The sequence below is a fragment of the Drosophila persimilis genome, unplaced genomic scaffold (genome assembly GCF_003286085.1).
Source record: "Drosophila persimilis strain 14011-0111.01,24,50 unplaced genomic scaffold, DperRS2 tig00000191-arrow-pilon, whole genome shotgun sequence".
In the NCBI taxonomy this organism is placed as follows: domain Eukaryota; kingdom Metazoa; phylum Arthropoda; class Insecta; order Diptera; family Drosophilidae; genus Drosophila; species Drosophila persimilis.
In genome coordinates, this window is record NW_020825298.1 from 9,029,182 (window position 1) to 9,042,685 (window position 13,504).

Genomic DNA, 13,504 nt, shown 5'->3' on the forward strand with positions numbered 1-13,504 from the left:
AATGGAAATTTTCAGTCTGCTGCCCAGGGCTGTCCAACCAATTAATTAGCCATCGACAGAAATATCGCCAAATCGCCTTAAAAATTGGTTTGTAGTTTTTTTCTTTTTTTTTTGCGATTCTTGTCAAGGTAATAATTAATTGGTGGTGGGGGAGGGGGGGCTAACCGAACGACACTGAAACATTTGACAAAGCTGGTGGATGGTTCAAGGCATTCGGTCGCCCACAAAAATATGATATGACGATTCGATTGGATGATCTGCAGCCTGCCAGCCCCAGCTCTGCTGTGAGTGGACTTTGGTCCAGGGTAAAACGATGTCTGTGTTACAATAATAAACCATAATGGTATTTAAGGTGGAACGTCAAAAGTGAACTCAAAAGTGTAACCCCAATTAAAGCGCTTCAGTTGCAGAAACAAACAAAAAACAAATAAAGATACAAAAAAACGAAACTTAACGAAATGAAACTTAAATGCCAGACTCAAGAGACGTTGAGTGGGCGTCGCTTATGCAATCTGCGGTGGTGCCCCAATCCATGAGTCAACCATCCGATCCGATCCGATACACATTTCGGCTTCGGCGGAATCCACTTTGCATCGTGGATGGTTTTTGGTTGGAGGTGTACCTCAAGTGGTGTGCGCCTCAAGTGGGTGGCGCCTCTGCCTGGCGAGAATTGCGATCGAATTGAAGCGAAAAGTGAAGGTTAAATCGTAAAGCGAAAGTCGCAAAGCAAGTTAACGATTTCCCAATATATATATATATGTACATATAATGATTCATATATGTATAATCAAGTGCTAAAATTGCCCTGCAACTTTCAATTGATAAGCCAATTTTCTTCGACTTCGACTCCTCCTCTGCGAGCGGCACACACACACATTTTTCATGTGAAAATCCCTCCTCCCTCCTCCTTCGTCTATACTTATTGTAGCTTCAACAAACAACAGCGAAACGTGCGCCGGCAAAAGATGACAACAAAAGCCATAGCCTTCGAGGCAGCAGCAGCACCACTCCAACTATTCATACAATACTCGTAGCGTACTCCTACCCCCCCAGAGATTGAAACTAAAATAGAAAGTTTTTCTTTCCCATAGCAAAAGCTAGAGACACAACAACACACACTCGTGCCAGCGCATAGATACACACTCTTTCAGATACTTTCCGTAGAGTAGAGTACACTTGCCGGTTGTCGGCTGTCGGCTGTCGGTTGCTGTTCAGGCTTTTGTTTTAACAATTTTCCAGCACCAAATGCAAATGAAAAGCACTTGAGGCGTTTTCACTCTCTCTCTCTCCCGCGTACACTCTATAATCATACGAAAATTCGCAATGTTTCCATACAACAAGAGGAGGTTGTTGTGTTTTTTGAGACTTGTTAGGAGATAGAAAGAGGGCCAATACTTTGGAAATGGAATACTAATGGAAATTGGGTTTAAATTGTTGCGGAAGAGGAGGTTCTACTTAAGACAGGAATATTGTGGAATAATCGTTTAAAGAAGCTGCTCTTTGGGAATCCTTGGAAAAGTGTCTTTGCACAACACTGACAACTGTTTAACAACACTAGCAAGAGTCTATGATAATTTTACAGCACTATTGTATCAACACGAGCAATGGGCTATGATAATTTTACAGAATTATTCCACGGACAGTGTCAAGCTTTAAAAAATTCTTAAAAACGAATAATTTATTTTATAATTTGAATAATATTTTTTATTTTTTATATAAAGGAATTTTACTAATCTAAAACTTTTATAGTACCACCCATATTTTCCAGCAGATGATAAAAAGTAGTTCTTAAAAGTATATATCTATATATTTCCATTTTATTCTACATTCCTTCGAAATATACTACAGATTTCAATAGATTATTTCCAGATTATACTCGTTCATAGGCACTCCAATCCCCTCCATTATTCCCCCAATTCAAAGAGTATTTTTATTTAGAGTTTTCAGCTTGATTTTCTCCTTGCTTTCCAAAGCAGGTTGATTTTACTTTAATAATTTTTCCACACACACACCTACAGTGGAAAATTGGCCAAACGGAAGTACATTTTTCATTTATGAACGCGAGATGCTTCTCATAAATTGCCTCACAAGAGAGAGTACTTTTATGCGGTGGCATGCAGCACATCCCCCGTCCCCAACCATCCACTGCTAAGATGCGAGGCCTACTTGCAACACACACACACACAGACACACACACACAGACACAAAACGTTTTGTCATTATCGCGCGGTACAAAAAGTATTTATAGCTAATTGTGTAATTGTTCATTGTCTTTGCTCTTTTTACTGATATTTTTTTTTCAGTTTTTTTTTCCAGCTATTTGTTTGATGTTTTTTTCCCCCCGTCAAATTGTTATGCAAATTGCAATTCTTGGTTTTGTTTTTATTGTTGTGGCAGCTGCAGCAGACCTCGAGAATAGCGCAGAGAAATCCACACAGCTTCCAGTCGAGACTTTCAAACACGTGTTTGCCGGGGAGTATTCGAGCAGGTGAAACCACAAGAGCCCCACGATTGGACGATGACTCAGAGTGAGAGACAGAGACAGAGAGATAAAACGCCCACAAAATAGTGCTGCGACAAGATCAGGGGGCCACAACTATTCAAAGCTCAAGATACCGACTGGTCTGTCCACTGGCTTAAACCTATGATAAAAGGCAAGACCACAAGTGAGATTTGCAGTAGTCCAATGTGTTCCCAAAAGTGGCACAAAATGTTTGTTTGGAAATCTCCAAAAGGGCGCATTTAAGGGGTTTTCGGAACATTTCATATCTTTAGTGGCTCACACAAAAGTGATGTACAATCTAGGCACAGCCCCAGAGAGGTAGAGAGAGAGATACACCCACAAAGCTACAGAAGAGAGCGAGAGGGTTCAGCAGATCAGAGAGAGCCAGAGATCACGCTCCCAGCCGACCCAGGGCTAGAGCAGCAGAGCCCCCGCAGAGCAAAGCCGAGCCCTAGAGAACCTGAAGCTTCTGCCAAAGGGAGACAGAGAAAGCGATCAGCCAATCAGACCCAGAGAAAGCGATCAGACCTAAGGCTAGGAAGGATTACTGTCTCCCCTTCTCTCTCTATCGGCTGCCAGGTGGAGATAGAGGAAGGACCTCCGCAGAGATCTTTCTTCATTTTTAAAATATATCCCATCACCAATCAACCACCAAAATATTCCAATTTAATTCCAAACTTTCAATCTTAAAATACGAGATTTTTGATTGATTAAGATTTTCGGAACATCCCAAACACCTCTTTAATAGCTACTTTTGTCTATTTTAAGCACCACATTCTTAATCCCACGTCTGTTCTGTTCTGTTCTGTTTCGATTCTTACCCAGCTTCAATGCCGATAAAAGCATCATAGTTGATGCCTTCCTCGATCTTCCTCTGATGAGACAGAAGAGACTTCTTAGCGTTGGCTTCGAGAAGACTCCACGCCGCTCTCCTCACTCCTCAATCTTCGCGAATAATCTCTATATATAGATATAGATAGGTAGCTCCTCTTTTCCGTAATTCCGTAATTGTGTCAATTCACTTTCACATAAATCGTTTATTCAGTTTATACAGTATATTTTTTTGCTCCGTTTTTTTGTTGTTTTTTGTTGCTTTATTTGCAATTCTTTCAACTACAGTTTCAGGTTGTTGCTGGCTGTTTCTGTTGTTGGAGAACTGGTTTTATGGTTGCTTCCTTTTTGCAATTTGTTGTCGTAGTCGTCGTCGCAATTGTTGCTTCTGTTGTTGTTGTTTCTGTTGTTGTTGTTGTTGTTGCACTGGCATTTTCATGCTAGCTATCGGTTTGTTGTTGACCTTTAAGCGCCCGTCTACGAGCGGAGGCAGCGGCGGCAACGGCTTTTACCGTTAAGCGGCTCTCAGGCGGAATGGAGTGGCCCTCAAAAAAAGCATCAACACGAGTGGTAAGGAGGTGCTTCCTGCAGCGCTTTCGGCAAAGTGGTTTTCAATATTTTTTTCTTGATTTTATTATTATTATATTATATTTTCTTGAACAACTCTTTAGAATATTGTTGCATTTCCCTCAATATTTAAATATTCCAGAATATCAGTATAATAATATTTAATTTAATAATTTTTTTATATTTTTAAATATTTCATTGAATATTTCCTCATTTTATTCGTATATTTCTTTTAATATATCTGCCAAATGTTAGTACATTTCATTTCAAAAATTCTTCATTTGTTACGATAATTCATTGATTATTCCTACGTATTATTATTACACTTTTTTCAAAATATTAATCATAATAATTTAATCAAATTATCGTATGTACTTTCTGCAGAATATAATATCAAAGTATTCTTATATATATTTCTTTCAAATATATCTTGAAAATATGATTATATTTCTTTCAATATTCGTGAATATTATTCTTCTTATGTCTTTAAATATTTCTTCAAATTACAATAATAATTCAATTCATTCATTTGCTTCTATGGTCATATTTTCTTCAATAGTTTCATCATACATATTTCCAGTAATATTCCACTCTTTTGTTTGCCTCTTCTTCGTTTTAGGCTTTCACGCTTTTCGCAAACGACGCCATCTTGAAAGCGTTTTCCATGAAGAAAACAAATATTTTGTTGTTTTCTTAAATTAAACAAAATGATACAATATTTCCCTTCATTGAGTCAATCCTGGCACAAAAAAAAACACCGCAACAAACAACTTCATTTGACGACTAAATATTATTTCTTTTGATTCTTTTTTCTCTTAAAAATAAACACACAACTTTTTGCCTTTTTTTTGCTTTTGCGCGACGCCGATCTGTTTCAGTAAATGTTTAAAAGCCAACTGACTGAAATGGCAAATGAAATTTTTAAGCTACGAAGTGGATGGATAGCAACAAAACAAGCAGCGGCAACGGCGGCAGCAACAACAACAGCGAAGGTGAGCAACGACAAGCAGTTGTTGGCAAGTGGAGAGCAGCGGAAAAGCAGTAGCAACGGCAACGGCAACAGCAACAAGAAAGAAAGAAAGAGACACCAGTGGCTCTTGAGAAGCCGCTACTTTAAATACACTTCCCAGAGGGAGAGAGAGAGAGAGACCACTTCCACAAGAGTGCCCAAGGCTGCACTGCACCAATCGATGGCTTGGCATCAAAACAACTCCCGACTTCCGAGGGGTGATGCTGCATAACGCATAACCTCCTACATGCAGGAGTGCCTCATTGCCTATGCCTCATTTAAGCCCTCTATTTGGCTGAACTTTGACTGGATTAGGATTACCAATACACAATCGTATGCGAAAACACATTCCTACCACCACCTGTGGCCTTCTATAGTGCCATCAAAGTCTTTCAAAAATCTTCTTTTGCCAACGGAGTTTGCAGAGGATTTTAATCATTTTGATAGATCTATCTTAAGTTTCAGTGAGATAGGAATTTTGAAGAATTTCTTTTGTGGATAAATGGGGATACATTGTATCTGGGACTTCAAATCCTTTAAAACCATAATATGTATTCCGATTGATCGATACCATCTATATGTTCCCAATAAAGTTATATTTTCTCGCTCTGGTTCTGGACTTTAAATATGAACCAAACTTGTAAGGTATATAATCTAAAATCCTTAAACTTTATCACCACTAAAGGGGACCGGCCTAATATTTGACCGATGCGTTGGGGTTCCCAAAGGAATAATAGTAGTAGCCTCAATCCGTATCGTATCTCGTTCGGTTCACCTAAATTTCATAATCTGACGTACAAGAAGCGATGGACCTTGCTTATCACTTGGATAATGGCTGGTTTATGGTTTTATGCGTTCTTTGCAAACACCAGATCACATTCGTAATACCCTTTCGAAAGAGTATACAAATGGCTGAGAAAAACAGAGGAGGAGGAGGAGGAGGCCATAAACATAAAGTAAAACTTAATTGTAGCAAGACCCAAGCGGAGGCAGTGGCAGCACCAAGGCAGGCAGTGGAGTGGAGTGGAATGAAGTGGAGAGTGGAGCAAAGAGCAAAGTGGAGAGTGGAGAGCGGAGAGTATTGAGAGCAGAGCAGGCTCCACACAAAGCAGAAGCCGCCAAGCGAAACGACAACACACTTGAGCAACAGACAGAGACAGATAGAGAGAGAGAGAGAGACACGGACAGAGACGGAGACGGAGATCTCTGTGTTCAATGATCGGCCCAAGGGGCAGAGTTCGGAGTGTGTGCGGCGGTTTGCCTCTTCTTTCGCTTTCAACCAAAGAGGCGGCGAAGGAGGGCAGCACCAGTTGAAGCTGCAACACGAATGCACCTCTTTGCCCCTCTTGCCACACGCGCTCACGCACACACAAGAAGCTCTTTTGCTCCAACTGTAAAATGCTCAGGACTTGACTGGCTGTTCAACGGTAAAGTTCCACAGACAAAAGGAAACAAAAGTTTTTCAACTTTTTGAAAGAACAAAAAAAAAACAAAATAAAATAAATTAAAATAAAGAGAAGTATACAAATAAAAAGAGGAAAATTCGAAGAAAGAAAAAAAAGATAAGAGAAAAATACAAATAAAAAGCTCTCCTCCTCTCGCTTGTATAACACACGGAAAATTGGATGGAAAAAGCCGCAAAAAAAGATAAAAAGAAAGAAGAGAAAAAAAGTTAAGCTTTGGATTGTCTGTGGTTTTCATTGTTGTTTTTGTTTTTCTTTTATTTGGTGTTTCTTTTACTGTTTTTTTGTGTGTTCGATGTGTAAGTGTTACCAAAGCCAAAGACGAAGGCAAAAAGATGATGAAGCAACAGGCAAAATTGTGTGTAAAAGAGCGAAAGATAGAGAGAGAGAGAGAGAGAGAGAGAGAGGGACTTGAAGTGGAGACCAGACCATGGAAGTGTCTGCAACATGCCGGCAACGTACGAAAAATGCAGCAGAGATTGCCAGCAACATGTGTCTAGAAATACACGCAACATTACGCATTTTTTTAAAGGGAATTCTTAAGGAATAAATAAAATGATTAAAGTTTGTATAAAATGGAGAATAAATAAGACAAGAATATCTAATATAATTTGAAGAAATGGTAGAATCAAAAGGTGCCTAAATTAATTCCTCTCGTATAAAGAATGGAATGTAATCTCTTAGAGATCTTTTATAGTAAACAAATCTTGAAGCCCTTTCGAGCAAGGTTGAATTACGTTACTAATTTTCCCATAAGCGAGCAGACATCAGAGCAGACATTTTTTCAAGAAAAAACCAAATAAATGGGGAAACGTATCCATTCTTCATTCCATTTCCTTTTCATCTTCCGCCTGAAAGTAGGCAACAGAAAAGCTCCACCGTTTCTTGTCTTGGCGGCGGCGTCTCTGACGACTACTCTTGCAGCACTGGGCGGCACTCCCCTGACTTGTTGTTGTTATTGCCACTTTTCGATGATGACGCCTTTTGCCTCATCATCGTTTCTGCATCTTCTTCTGCAACAGCTGCTGGCTGGATGGCTGACTGGCTGACTGCAACACAAGACAAGACCCAAGACCCAAAAGCCAAGAGCCAGCGTTTGCTTTGCTAATTTGCGCCTCTTTTGTTGTTGCAACAACCACTGGGGGCCAGGGGCCGGGGGCAGCGCGTGCAGCAACACCATCATCATCTGCCAACAGCAACACCAAGCACAAAGCACCAAACACCAGCCACCAGCCACCAGCAATGCAATTGCATTTTGTTAACATGAAAATTGTCGGTACGTGCAGAGGGCAACAAGAGAAGAGGCGGCACAAAGATGACGATGATGATCATGCCACAGAAGCAAAAGAAAACCAGCTGCCACAAGTCTAAGCATTGGGTTTTTCTTTCCCCGTTCCCAAAGACCATTTAGCGCCTTTAACAAATGAGTGGCAAAGAATGAGAAAAGTTTCTAAGAAAAGTTGAGAGGCAACAAAAAAAAGGAGTAAAGATGGGTTGGTAGGGTATGGAAAAGATAGTTGGATAAAACGTTAAACAAAATGGAAAAATTAGATTTCTAAAGACCTACGGATCAAATATCTACAGATTCTTCTCTTCTCAAATAAAGGGTAAAGTGTTTCCCCGAGCTCTACAAAGGGCGATAAATCTGTATGATATTTCACAGAGAAGCTTTCACAGGTTTTAAAAGAGATCTCCGACAATCACCCAAAGATTATGGCAAGGGAAAAGGTTCTGGGAGATAAAAACTACATATATATAAATAGACAAATAAAGCTTATTTCCAAGATATTTGTATGGCATATTTACCCCTTGAAAGCTGTGTACGTTGGGCACGATTTCTACTAATCTGTCTAACTATAAATAAATATTTATCTATACAAATCTATAAATAAAGATGATAAAGTCCATAATATACGTGTAAGAACCCATACGATATCTGTAGACCCAAGCAAACAATTGCAAGCATCAAAAGCTGTGTAAATCCGCATATTTCTACTAAATTAAGCCAGTACTCATAGAACATCAGTAGCTGAACACTTATTTTGATGGAAATCCTTCCTCCACTAAGAAAAGCTCGCGTGGATCGCCTTACAGCCTGTCTAAGGGTTTAGCATCCCTTGTAGACCCAAGGAATCCACCGTAAACCCCATCTAAGTGCTGATTAAGCTCCATTGATCGAAAAGGGGATCAGTAGGATTTGATCAGCTTGGGTGAACCAAATATCCTGCAATCTCCGCTCAAGAGAGCCATCTATCATCGATACCACACACAAATATCTGTTACCGGATGTACATTCCGTACATCTTCTTCTAAACTCATTCAAGGGGGTATTTAATATTCAAATCTAATGAGATTCCCATTCATAAATCTATTCCTAAATAATTGCAAATACCAGTAGCCTCCACTAGTTGCCTCGACTCTGACTAATTCTCTGACTGATTGATGACTTTTGCCTGACGTTCCCAGCCCATTCGATCCCATCCCATTATCGATAATATAAACAAATATAATACAACCTTATTAGAGATTTTTTCTACCCGTTGCCAGCACACTTCCCACTTTGAACACTTCCGTCTGGTGCTAAGCCGATGCGACGACTCGTCGTCAAGTGCATAATTCCCTGCATTCCGTGCCATAAATTGGCCGAGCACAAATTACCGTGTTCGGTTCAGGCAATTAATCAATCGGCAAGTCGTGTAAGAGTACGATTAATTGGGGAAAGGAACACCCACCAGCTTACAGACACAGATACTTGCGATGGGGACTCGAGACTCTCGACTGGGGACGGGGGACGGGGGGGTGGTGGTGGTGGTGCTGACACTCGAGACAACAATTCAATCAAGTGGCAAACATTTTAGTTTTTGTTTTTTTCTCCACAACAAATGCAAAAATTAATTAGAATTCCAAACAGATTTTTTGCGCTGTTTTTTGCGTATTAGAAGTTGTTGTTGAGTTTTTGTTGTTGAGTATCGAGTGGTGTTGTTGAACCTATTATTTTTTTCCTCTTTTCTTATGCTTAATGTTGTCTATAATTTTGTGTATTCATCGAGCATTCTATCGAAATGTTATTAACCTACATTTGCATAAAAACAACAACCACAACAAAATATTCACACCAACAACTACAATTTGTTGTTGGTTTTGTTGTTGTCGCCGCGTTTCCTGTTTGATTATTGTTCGCTGCTGTCGCTGCCTACTGCTGACTGCACATTTTTCCCCCCAACAAACAATTTATTTGCAATTTGTTATTGTGTCTTGTGTTTGCTGCAGCCCCGTGTGGCATGCCACATGCAACTAGCAAATTAAAATTAGTTAGCTATTTTTCACACGCTGTTTTTATGAGCTTCGGATGTAAACATTTAACCTTAATTTTGATGTAAAAAAAAAATGCTCGAGTACAGTGCGTTTCAGGCGTGTAAGGGGTTATGCACAAACTTGGAGTGGGAATTTCGTATATCTATGAATATTATTAATCCCACAAACAATATTTCCGAAATTTTTAAAGCGATTTAATGCCCCACAAAAACATAAAAACCCAAAACAAAACATTTTGCAACTCTCCGAAAATCTCAATAAATTGCAAGATATGTTTCCACAGAAAAAATCCATCAACATCAACGGATAAACGCCCCAAGACTCTTAAGTCTTCCCCCAAAAGCTTGGGGCTTTGGATTTTTGTATGATTTTAAACAATTGTCACGCCTACCCCATGGGGTTTTATGTCCACCAATTAACACAACATAAAACAAAAACGCAACAAAGGGAAGATCTCAAAAAAAAGAAGAAAAATATCAATCAACTAAAAAAAACAAATAACAAATAAATTTGCATATGAGAAATGACGTTGAAAAATACATACACAATGTGGCAATGTATAAAACGGGCGTTGGAATGGTGGATGAATTTTATATACCATATATTTTGCCCGCAGCTTGCATTTTTTAATGAAATTATTTAAAAGAGAAGCCCAAAGTTTACAGCGAAAAAAAACTATCAAATATGTACCCCCAAAAATACGAATATATATCTAAATACACAAGAGACTAGTATATATTTAATATATGTACATATGTGGGTATATATAAAATCATAAACTTGATAAGCAACTTTTGTTTTTGTTGCTTTTGATGATGCTCTTCTGTGATGTTGACCTTGATGTATGTATATTTTCTGTTTCACTTTTTGTGGTTCGGGTTTTCCCATTTTCTGTCAATAACTTCTGGTCTCTCTGGGATGCAAATTTACAATAAATCCACTCGTAAAATATGGAGAGACGTATGTAAATATTCGAACCGGATGGTTTGAAAGATCTTTAGGTCGCCCGGCAACAGATCACAGCAGAACTGATCCCAGAGATCTCCAGGTGCAGCAGTGCCACGGAATACCATCCGATCCGTTGATTGCGTTGGGTCGTGTCTTTCAGTTTAAAGACAATTTACAATATATCCATACACACATTATTTAAATATGCTTTTTGCAACTGCTTTTTAACTGCTTAACTGGTTTGGCGACTGAATGTCCGCCCGCCCCCCTTCCATCGGCTCCCCGCTCCCAGCTCCACAGCTCTGAAACGTGAACGTGCCATTGGCTTTTTGCGGACTTTAGCTACCGATTTGTAGACATTTTTTGGTTAAAATTTCATTCGAAGGCTGCTCCAAGTAGGATGGGAAATGGAAGTCCCATCAAATTGTGATTGAAACTTCGACTTAAAATAGATTTTCATTTCCATTAAGCGGACATTCACACACGCGAATGGAAAGTGTTTCCATCGCACGTTCACGTTCACGATCACGTGTGACTGGCAATTTGCCAATTTTGAGTAGAAACCTTGTCATTTTTAGACCCCATCGATTTAGCTTTTAGAGGTAGATAATCGTCAGAAATTCCGTATCACTCGTGGCGTCTGCTGCTCTCCGTTTGCGTCATTCGTAAGTATTCGTAAGCCACTCGCTTATGGGCACATTTTAACACTAAGCCCCCCCTTAAGTTGTGCTAGTAACAGGTGCTCCGTCTCAGGCTCCTACTAATGATAATTAATAATTAACAACTGCGTCAAGCGCCTCGATTGCTTCTGTGAATTCGCATTGCGGCACGATCTGTGCTGCTGTGACGTCATTGGGGCAGGCAATCTAACTCGATTCCACATGCACGAAACCCACGGCATTCTGTTGATTCTACTTAGGGGGATTACACTGTGCTTATACCCTGTAAGTGAAGGGTTTGAGGGAGAGTGGCTTAGGGCAAGAAAATTTGTTGATCTTAAAGGGGCACCTCGATCTCTCTTTATAGATAGATATACATATTTATTTCCATATAAATTTATATTCCTTTAGCGGTTGAGAATATCAGTCCTGTTTCCCTTGAAAAAAATCCTTTTCTCAGAAGAAATACATCAGTTCTAAGATCTCTTCTAAGATCAGAGACTTCCACTGCTACTTTTTGTGGCTTTCTAGCTTTGTATTTAATTCAGCCACAGAGATTGTACTCCTTGCATTCTACTGGAAAATATTCTGTGGCTTTGTAGATCCATGATCTATAATTTATTTAATATCTAGTTATCTTTATGAATATTCCTTTATTCAACTCTATAATTCACATAATTATTCATATCTCCCTTAATTTTCATTATCAAAACCTCCAACAACCCGAAACCCCTCTACAAAGACCCCTCCCACTACAGGGTATCCGTATAACACTCCCTGCAAATGCGTTTAAAACGCAGCTTGACATGCACAGAAAATTCAACAAAAAAATACAAAAATCCGAACAAAATAAATTGAATGTTTCTGGTCAATTGATTTTGTTCAACTTTAAAGCTACAAAAGCCGCTCCGCTCGTAGCCGACAATCAACAAGTGGCTTGTGGCATGTGGCAGGGGGTCCGAATAAAGTGCGAATGGGTGAGAGCGAGAACGAACGATAGAGAGAGAGGCACATAGTATAGAGCGACCTCCTCTTGGGCTCAAATTGCAAATGCAAATTGCAAATTTTTGTGGTCATTGTTAAGTAAAGGCCATAAATAGGCACACGGCTACAACAGCAACACAAACCACACATACAACAATGCAATAATTTTATTGTCAACTTTTGGCATGCAAAATCAGCTAAAACGCAAAAGCAAAACAAAAGCAAAGCCACAAAGCCACAGCGACAAAAACAGCGTAAAACCGAAAGTCAAGCGTTCGAAAACGCACACAAAACGCTTCAAAATGGGCGTCTAAATAGAGACAGAGAAAGAAGCGTCGAAAAATAGAGAAGGGAGAGAGAGGGAGAGAGAGGAAGAGTGACGGATGATACAGCATGATTGAGCATCTTTCAATCTTCGTCTTCTTGCTGTCATTCGTTGCATATGAAATTGCTAGGCAGAAAGCCTATTCTTTCTTTTTTTTTATGGGTTCTCTTTCAGAACAAAGGGTATAACGATTTTGAGCAGAAATTTGTAAAGTTTAGAATGCTTTTTGAGTTTTGGGAGCACTCAACAGTCAACGAAGAAATTATTGCAGAATGTTTCTAGGGAGGTTTAGATTCGTCGTCTAAGGGTTTTTACAGGGATCAAACAGCGGGTCAAACAGCGATCTCGATCATGCACACCGCATGTACTTTGTTTTTGCATTCTCGGGTATTTCACTCTTTTTCACTGGCTTTTTCTCGGAGCAAGCACAAGCCCCATGGCATATTATTTCATTGTAATTATTTCATTAACATAAATGTGTATATTTAATCCCAAAAGATAAGTTATACCAAAGATGAGCCCCATTTAATGTAAGAAAATAGTTTGTATGCCAGTTTGAGCAGAATTTCATTAGAATTCGTTGACTTCATTAGAACCTCCTCAACCTGAAAGCCAAATCCGATTTGTTGCCTGTGGTATTCGCTCGCAGAAAGACAGTAGAATGATGGCAGCAGAAGGGACTATGAGCCTACAATCTCGTTCTCTCCGTTGGTCTTTAGATCCTTAGATCGGCCCATGGTCCAGATGTAAAGGCAATTTTTTGCTTTTGGTAGGTCCTAGCATTCACTACCGAACTGGCTCTTCATTAAACGGTAATCCAAGCTGCACACTTTCCGACTCACATTCATTTCATGAATCTTCTTGAAAATTTCCAACACCTGAAGGGCATACAATATTCGA

General features: G+C 39.5%; 1 protein-coding gene across 4 annotated transcripts in view; it reads right to left on the bottom strand.

Moving 5' to 3' along the window:
• Positions 1 to 13,504, bottom strand: part of LOC6588754 (tyrosine-protein kinase Btk29A) — a 57,915-nt gene that overhangs the window by 3,820 nt on the left and 40,591 nt on the right. Inside the window, exon 1 of one of the 4 annotated variants that reach the window (XM_026988333.1) lies at positions 3,325 to 3,367. The exons of the other annotated variants lie outside the window; for them this stretch is intronic. Within the exon in view, the coding sequence (XP_026844134.1) occupies positions 3,325 to 3,352 (28 nt within the window). The 5' untranslated portion in view covers positions 3,353 to 3,367. Of the gene's footprint in view, positions 1 to 3,324; positions 3,368 to 13,504 lie in introns of those variants that run through there. 4 annotated transcript variants of the gene reach the window in all.